The sequence below is a fragment of the Cariama cristata genome, unplaced genomic scaffold (genome assembly GCF_000690535.1).
Source record: "Cariama cristata isolate BGI_N322 unplaced genomic scaffold, ASM69053v1 scaffold19369, whole genome shotgun sequence".
Lineage (NCBI taxonomy): Eukaryota > Metazoa > Chordata > Aves > Cariamiformes > Cariamidae > Cariama > Cariama cristata.
In genome coordinates this window covers 1-9579 of record NW_009636545.1, presented here as the reverse complement: position 1 = coordinate 9579, position 9579 = coordinate 1, and the positions used below count along the sequence as shown (strand labels likewise).

General features: G+C 39.8%; 1 protein-coding gene across 1 annotated transcript in view; it reads right to left on the bottom strand.

Annotated features, from left to right (window-relative positions):
• The window catches only part of SNCAIP (synuclein, alpha interacting protein), a gene marked incomplete at both ends in the record, with an annotated part of 5312 nt that extends 2528 nt beyond the window's left edge, over window positions 1-2784 (bottom strand). The window contains 2 exons of the mRNA XM_009707958.1: window positions 85-264; window positions 1922-2784. Coding sequence (XP_009706260.1) covers window positions 85-264; window positions 1922-2784 — 1043 coding nt within the window. The remainder of the gene's footprint in view (window positions 1-84; window positions 265-1921) is intronic.
• Window positions 2785-9579: the final 6795 nt, after the last annotated feature.

Sequence of the window (9579 nt, the reverse complement as noted above, 5' to 3'; positions counted from 1 at the left end):
GCTGAATGTATTACTTACTGCCATCACAGAAAGAAACTAAATGACCTTTATGTCACATTACAGTAGAGACAGAGACGAAGTTACCTTTATTGCTAACCCAGCTGGAGTTAGCTGCTCAATGTTTCGTTCATTCAAACAGTCTTCACCCATCAAAGAAGTGAGATGCTGCAGGCATTCTGCATGTCCCTTTGATGCTGCTACATGCAACAGATTGTTGTCACATTCATCATGGATTTTATCCAGATTATCTGCTGCTAAATGTGGCTGTTAAAAAAAGCATTATGTTACAACTAAGGAGAAAAAGATACACAGAACATTAAGACACAAGCCAAATACAAAGATGTTTCCTCATAGGCATGTTCTTCTATAACTCAAAACCAGGAGCCTTTCTCTTTGCTATACAGAACCTAGCTACTTACTATTAGCGAAAGGACAGAGGTGAGATGCCCACTGGCTTGATTCACAGTGTAGTTTCTCTCCTTCTCATGCAATGGTCATACAACAGTGCAAGATCTTGAGCAGCTTTAAGTTTTTGTACTAGCTTCATCAATAAAGTAGCTGCAAAATTACCCACATTTTCATAGTTTCTGTCTACTTTGCATTTGATTTCTCTCCTTTTTTTTTTTTTTGGCCTGATATCAAAAAGTAATTGAACAGAAAACATCCATGACTCCTAAAAAAAGTTTCTGATTAATTTTGCTCATTACAAAAGTGGCACCTTGTGTTAAGTACGATCTAAAATGTAGTTAAAACATATGACAGAAGACTTTTATTTGATAGCTTGTTTCCACAAAAACATTTGTTGGAATATTTACCTGAAGTACTACACAATCCTGACCTAATACATTATTTCTACCCAAATCCAATTTTGAGATGAAACCATTGGATTGAGAAATGCCAGAAGGGAAAAGGAAGAAGAAAGACAGAGTTAAGGAGTAGCAATGATAAGTTCCTAGAGTTGTGCAGACTTGTCAGAGTATGTTCGACGAGTCTACTTCATTCAGAGGTTTTGACCTGTTTGGAAAAAATATGCATTTTCTTTCCATCTATCTGCCTATGATGACCTCTTTTTTTCCCCCCAATTCCTATTTCAGGGTCAATTTAATTTGTTTTTATTTCTTACTGAGCAATCTAATATCCTTTTCTGCCTCTGTCTAACCTTTGAGTATCTGTCTCTGTTCTTGCTGCAATGTTAATAGCGTGTCTTTGTGCTTGAGCTAGACTGGTAAACAGAGAAGCTAGACAAAAATTAACAAAAACAGTTCTTACACATACACTGTGCCTCCAACAGCTGTTCTGAGTGGAGATCACATGCTCTGCATCATTATGTTAACTTGCATCTAGTTACTTTGGAAATCATTGTTGATAGTGCCTGATCATAGTGCTAGAATTTACTAAAAACTTCATATGGGTCAGAGGCCAACAAGGCTTTAGAGAAAGCTCCTGCCTAAGAATGCTGCTGCAACAAGACAGCATAAACGCTCCTGAATAATAATCAGAGTACAACAGAAGCCCCTCTGTTCCCATCATCAGCCTCTAAATAACAACTGAGGTAAACTAGGAATAATTGAACAAAGCGATCCACAAATGTTGTGAGAGGCAAAACTCAATTAATATTTAAATTTGACATTTAAGTGACCTCAATAGTTAAAACGCCTGCCTTCTATATGCTATTTCAGTGTACTGCATAAACTCACAATCCAGACCACATTTGCATGGAACTAGTATCTTGGGTTTGCTATGTATTTGATTTAAAGATTAAAACTTTCCATTTGGAAGCCCGCATGCTCAATTTCTAAGGAGTCTACAAGATAAAAAGGGCAGCGGTTGAAAATATGCACTTCATCGGCTTTGTTGGTTTAATAAACCACATCACATATTGCCTTTATTCTATGTGTTTTATGAAAAAGATTATACTCACCAGTAAAGATATTTGGCCTTCCTTCACAATGTTTAAGATGCTCTTAATTTTTTTCACCTCTTCAATCCTCTCTTCTGGGCCCCCTCCACTGCTCCAGCTCATGCTCAGTTCCTCTAGCTGTTTGCCTTCTGCCACTGCTGTCTGCAGGTGGAAAGTCCTCAGGTGGCAGTTTGGCATAGTCTTCTCAGTTTTGTGAGCATGAGGATCAACGAATGTCCTGCTGAGGAAGCCCTTGCCCTGGGCTTCAGATTCATGGACTGAGCTACACTTAACTAAAGGCTGGGAAAGCTCTAATTCTTCTGTTAAATGCTTGTGCTGATCAAGGACAATGGGCTGCGTTTTTCTCAGCTGAGAGCCTTTCACAGGAGACAGCACACAGAACTGCGTCCCGCTGGCAGGCAAGCTCTCTGTGTTCCCTGAAGAGCAGGTCTTGCTACTAAGACCATTCACTGTTGAACATACACCCACAAGTTTTTTCTCAGGAGCTACCTTTGTAAAAGGAACAAGTTGCTGGCTTGATTTAATATAAGGCACATCCAAAATTTCATCCATATCCAGGTCATAGTGCTCCAGCTCCCCAAGCAGAACAGTGGGCTCAATGTTTTTGCTTTTAAGGCTTTCTCCTTCTCCTGGACTCTGGTCATCATTTGCAGGTACAGATTGAGAATCGCTGCCTTTCTGGTATTCTCCCTTCTGGTTTTTCTGTTCATCACTTTCATTGTTCTCAGAGCTTTCTGGCTGGTGCTTTAATGGGGAAACCCTCTTCACTGGTCTGAATTTATTGCACACATCTGCAATTCCTGTTGGTTTCTGTGCATTTCCGATAAGAGTTGAGACTCCACAGTTCCAGCTGCTGCTGGAAACTAGAGAAATAGATGAATGTGATTTAGAAGTGATTACTACCAGATGTGTGATGTGATATAGCATGCTTTAAAGATATACCTGGGCAAACACTGGAAAAAAGAATTACATGATAACTTGCCACATTCATATCTAAGCAGATTGAATGGCATCTCTATCAAAACAGCTGAAGAATTTGACACTCCAGAAAAGAAACTTTCTTCAAACAGGACATACATTGGCATCAATTACAAATAAAGTAGTTTTAATCAAGTAATGGACATCAATAAGAGCCCAGTGGTGTTTACAGTGGTCCTGTTCAACTATGCTAGTTTGCACTCTGCTTTTTTTTATTGCATGGAGGTGTATCATAAGAGAAGAATGATTTTCTGGGAGGTCAACAAAAGGGTTAGTCAGAACTTTTTAGTGGATTTGTTTTAACAACAGTAACAATTTAATTTTAAGGCCTGTTATCTCTGGTAGATGTATTTTTCATACAAGAACTGGAAGTTCGTATGAACAGTGACCATGAGCTGGGACTGTTCAGCCTGGAGAAGGGTCAGGAGGCATCTTATCCTTATGTATAATTACGTGACGGGGAACAATGAAGACAAGGGAGCAATGCTCTTCTCTATGATGTGCACTGACAGGACAAGAAGCAACGGGCACAAAGTGAAATGCAAGAAATTCTGTCAGAACACAAGAAAACACTTTTTTTTTACTGTGAGGCTGGTAAAACACTGGGACAAGTTGCTCAGTGACATTGTGGAGTTTCCATCTGTGGAGATACACAACATCTGACTGGACACAGTCCTGGGCTTAACCTGCTCTAACTGATCATGCTTAAGCAGGGTCATTGGACTAGATGATCTCAAGCGGTTCCTGCAAACCTAAATGATTTTTTGATTCTCTGATCTGAAAATTAAGCCTACTCATTGAGGTATGATACTTCTTTTTCCACTTCTCCTCTCTATGTTGGGCTTCTCTGTCAAACTTTCCAACCCTTATATATGTAACCTATCTATGTATATACACACACAGAGATACATACATAACAGCTCTGGACCTTCCAGACCATTATTTCAGTGCACTGCAGGTATGCAGTTGGACCAGTATATCTAACTTGCAGAGAAGAAAGAGAGCTCAAGGTACCTGAACTCTTAATCCTACTGAAATTGAATTCAATTCTACTGAATTTTTCTTTCACACAGTCCCACCTGGTGATATTTACAATCTCCATAACCAGTGGAACTCTGGAAAAGAGTTTTCCTTATTTTGTTATCTTCAGTTGAGGGACAGCACTAAAAACACTAAGGCCTTTAGGCAGTTTCCATGCCCCTTTCAATGTACACTAGGAGTTAATGCATTCTGAAAGTCAAGAATGCTGTTCAAACAAAGCATTACATGTGTTAAATGCATATCAGTGAGATCTAATTGGTGGTCAAAACACACAATTTGCCATGAACACCTTCCTAAAGAAACTGATATATACATTTCCAGTGCAACATTAATTTCTGAAGTGAAAGATTAGTATGGCTTAGTAGTTACCGATGTTTGAAAATCACCTTAATAGTTTTGGAAGTGCTTAAGAATACGTTTCTGAAGAAAAAACAAAAATAGTAATAATCATAAGGCATGTAACTTAGTGGGCCAATACAAAGAACGCACTGTACTGACTTATTTATGTATTGTATAAGATTCTAGGTTCAAAGGCCTACACTTTTATGTTGGTTTTATTTACATGTGAAATTTTTTCCAAGTGATACAGGGAAATGGATACCATATGTTTCCCAGCTGTTTTGTTCTGACAGAAACTATTAAGCACTGTGTATGGAAATGAATTCTGTCTGAGTTTTATGAAAACACTGCTTTCAACACAGGGGTCTAGACAGAGGAAAAGGTATCAACATTTTGTTTGTCATCACTTTATTTAAGTTTGCACATATTTTGTTGCTTGGTTTTCTCCACTTTCAAACCTTATTAACATGCATTTACATAAACCACTGATAACAAAATTGTAAAATCGGACACTGCGAAGAAGCAATGACCTTTGTTACAAATCTGTCTCGGAGCACTGTGAAGTCACGCGTTTCTCTTTCAGTACAGTTAGAGCAGAGTGAGGTACTTCCATTTTTTCATTGTTTTTCTTCTCAGCATCTCTTTACAAACACTGTTTTTCGAGAAAACAAACTGGAACACTGAGAACATTTAGCAATATTTTTACTGACTTACAAACATATTCGTCACTTAACTGCGATGATGAATTTACACTGCATTTAATAAAGTATTATAATATAGCATTTAATCAAATAGCAGTAGGGAAATAAGCAAGTCAGACTGGTAGACACAATCCTTCTTTGTGTTATTTTCTACTTGGGTGCTGCACTGGCTACATCAGTGCTTAGGCAGTTACAGCATGGTTTGTCCCTACACAGCACTGAAACCATAGCCCAGACTGGACCAGGGCATTGCTCGAATCTCTTCTATTCTGTTTTCAGATGCTTGCTCCCTGAAGAAGCAAAAGCAAGTGCTGCCTATGTTCTCCAAAGCACCAGCACAGCAGGAGTTATGTGAGTAAACTTCAACAGCTGCTCCAGGGGAAAAGCCTCTTGCTCATCTCTCCATACTTATGAACTCAGGCAAGGACCATTAAATGTCTGTGTCAAATAAATACTGTTTGATATTTTTATAAACAGTAAAGGATAGTCTGAGTTTAAAGCAGGGGACTAGAATGTGGAGCAGCTAGCTTGATTCCAGAATCTGACAAATAATTACAGTATTATCTTGGATGAGCCATATCTCTTCTGTTCACTAGTATCTCAAATGTGAAAAGGTGATGACAAAATTTTTTTCCAATTATGTTGTCAAAATTATTTCTTTAACTTTTATTCATTAATATGAGAGATTTGAACAATCCCATTGCTGTGTTGATGAAGTAAAAAGAGAGAGGAACACAAAAACTGGGGAGATTTCATTCACATCAGTAAAGAAGTGCTGTACTGCCTGATAGACCTGAGGTGCCAAAGCATTTCCTTGGCTCTAGAGAAACTAGTATCTGATGAAAACCTGCAAGAGTCAAATTTGCTAAAGTAGTTCTTGACCATATACTGTGCTCTGTGCACCATGCTATTCTTGAGGAAGAGAAAATGTAAAATGTGAATAAAGAGGTCTGTAGGCTTATTTATAGTTTTTATTTATTTATTTGTTTGTTTGTTTATTTCTAGATGGTCTAGGACTACTGAGGGCTAATCATGACAAAAGGGGACAATTAGGAAGCAACTTCTCTTGCAATTTAATCACTTCATCAGATGTTATTTTAGGAATCAAAATTTACCTTGAACTTTCTAAAAAAGTTCCTTATAACATGTTTCCAATTGGAAGCATCTGTTGACTTCAGAGCATATTTCAATATCATCTATATATCTAGGGCATGGGGAGGCGAGAAGGGGAGTTTTATCTGGTATACAAGCTTCTGTAGAATTATAGGGTAACTATATGAATTTTGTTGAACCATCAAGACTACCTCATGCACAGATAAAACTTTACTCTTGTGATAGGTAGTTTCTGTGATACTTACAATCTAATGCAAAACATCAGAATACCTTTGAATTTTCTGGAGTATAATGACAATAACAAAGAACTCAGCTTTTACTTCAGCTCTATAAGGAAACTACTACCGAAATTCACTGCTGGTGCGCATGCAAGAGCCTGTGTCCCTGGCATATGTGTACAGCAACATTCTTTAAATGATGATGGCTTCATGAAGTTTACAGCACTGGTGACACAAACAGGAGGTGGCAAAAGGCTGTATATCACACATCAGTACCATTACAAAATGAACTGACTATACTGCAGAGTGATATTTATAGACATTGCTATGTCAGATCTTCAAGAACCCAGAGGACTCACATTTAAAGACCACTGACCGACTAAAGAAATGGTTAAACTCCTAACACTGTGTTTCTGTCACCATCACCACAGATTCATTTAGGTTTACGTTTTAACCAACATTCTGTAGTCACAAATGCTGCTGTTAAACAGCTGCGACACACAAGAGGCAGTGGTGCAGGCAAGCAAGAAAATGGACGTAAAGATCTGAGTAATTTGCAGATCAGCCAGCAACTGAAACCATGTTGCTCTACTAGGTCACTTGACACCTACACACTGCTTTAACAGGAATGAAAAAGAGTATCAATTCACTCCTGTTCTTCCATAGGTGGTAACCAGTGATCCCCATTACTATGCTTCTGCTGGTTTTGGCTGGGATGGAATTAATTTTCTTCATGGTAGCTAGTATGGGGCTATGTTTTGGATTTGTGACCAAAACAGTGTTGATAACACAGGGATGTTTTTGTTATTGCTAAGAACAGCTTGCACAGAGTCAAGGCCTTTTCTGCCTCCTTACCCTACCCCACCAGCGAGCAGGCTGGGGGTGCACAAGGAGCTGGGAGGGGACACATCTGGGACAGCTGACCCCAACTGATCAAAGGGATATCCCAGACCTATGATGTCATACTCAGCAAATAAAGCTGGTGTAAGAAGGAGGAAGGGGGGACGCTGGGAGTTATGACATTTGCCTTCCCAAGTAACCGTTACGTATGATGGAGCTCTGCTGTCCTGGAGATGGCTGAACACCTGCCTGCCAAAGGGAAGTAGTGAACGAATTCCTTTTTTTGCTTTGCTTGCATGCATGGCTTTTGCTTTACCTATTAAACTGTATCTCAACCCACGAGTTTTCTGACTTTTACTCTTCCAATTCTCTCCCCGATCCCACCAAGTGGGAGTGAGCAAGCGGCTGTGTGAGGCTTAGTTGCCAGCTGGGGTTAAACCATGACAATGCTACATCCCTCAATGAAATCCTTGGTTTTTTTTTAGTTTGCTATCTCTGTTTCTTCTCAGGATGGAGAGCAACATAGTATCATCAACTGCATTGAACCACTGTCTAGGAGAAAAACCAGATGACTTCCCTTTATCCAAACAGTTATCAGTCATCAATGCCATTAATGCTTCCACCTAATGATGTGACCTGCATCCAGACTGTGCTAAGTCTACATTCTCTGTATTTTAGTCCTTGCTTTCTGTGAACTCCATACCCATGCAGTCACAAACCACAATAAAACTGTGAATAATGGAGAACAATATGCTTCTTGGGCCCTGGAGCTGAAAGTCCTAGACTACAGTAAGATTACCTGCCAATTTTGTCATGCCTAATAGATCTTTCAATAGTCTATGAACCTCTGAGGTTGAATCAGTTATTTCTTGCTGACAAAGAAGTGGGATCATTGTGGTTGCTTCCCTAATAACACTTCCCCAAAGTAACTTGGTTGCAACGTTCTTTATTGCGGCATTCATTTGGAGAACAGGTCCTTGAACAATCCAGAGTAACTGGAACTGCTCTGAACACAGGGAGGTGGACAAGATGGGCTTCACAGGTGCTTTCTGACTTAAGTTATGCTATGATGAAGATGTAACTATGCTGAAAGAACGCTGCCTGCCTGCAGGTAGTAGCAAGACTGGAAACAAAGTGCAAAACTGACAACAAGACAAGAGACAACACTATTTAAGGCCTTTTACCTCAAGACCTTGTCAGCATGTACTTGGAAACTCCCAGTACACAATACTGGGAGGTACCCTCTACCTTTGCTGACAACACAACAAGAAGCTTCTCTATCATTTAGGCTTCAATTGTTTACCCTCTAAAAAGGGTAAAGGGGAGGACCTTGGGAACTACTGACCAGTTAGCCTCACCTGCGTGCCTAGGAATATTGTGGAACAGAACCTCCTGGAAGCTATGTGAAGGCATATGGATGACAGAGAGGTGAGTAGAGACAGACAACAAGGCTTTACCAAGGGAAAATCATGCATGACTAATTTCAGTGGCCTTCTACAATGGAGTGACTGTGTCGGTGGAAAAGTGAAAAGCAACTGATGTCATCTATCTTGACCTCTCTAAGGCCTTTGACATGGTCCCCCACAACATTCTTGCCTTTAATTTGGAGAGATAGGTTTGATGTATGGACTATTTGATGCAAAAGGAATTGGCTGGATGGTCACACCCAAAGAGTTACAGTCAACAGCTCAATGTCCAAATGGAGATTAGTCATGAGTAGTTTTCCTCAGGGGTTTGTATTGGGACCAGTACTGTTCAATATCTTTATTAATGACATAGACAGTGGGATTGAGTGCACTTTTAGTAAATTTGCAGATGACACCAAGTTGAGTGGTGCAGTTGGTCCACTTGAAAGAAGGGATGACATCTAAAGGGACCTTGACCAGGCTTGAGGACTGGACCTATGTGAACCTCATTAAGGTCAGCAAGGCCAAGTGCAAGGTCTTGCACCCTTATGATGAGAGTGCTAAGACACCGGAATAGGTTGCCCAGAGACGTTGTGGATGCCCCATCATTGGAAGTGTTCAAAGGTCAAGCTGCATGGCTCTTTGAGCAATCTGATATAGTGAAAGATGTCCCTGCCCATGAAACAGGGGTTGGACTAGATGATCTTTGAAGGTCCCCTCCAACCCAATCCATTCTAGGATTCTATGATTCTATAAATGAGAACAAACTCTGTTAGGTTGACTTTGTTGCTACCAAAGGATGAGCACGTTCAAATGACTTTCCTTTATCTGAAACTTTTCCTCCTTGCTTTAAAAATTCACTCACTGTGGAGTTTACTGCACTTATCATCATCATCACAGAATCACAGAATTGTTATGGTTGGAAGAGACCTCAAAGATCATCAAGTCAAACTGTATACACAATGCCACCATGCCTGGTAAACCCACTAAACAATGACTCAAAGCGCCACATCTAAACGTTT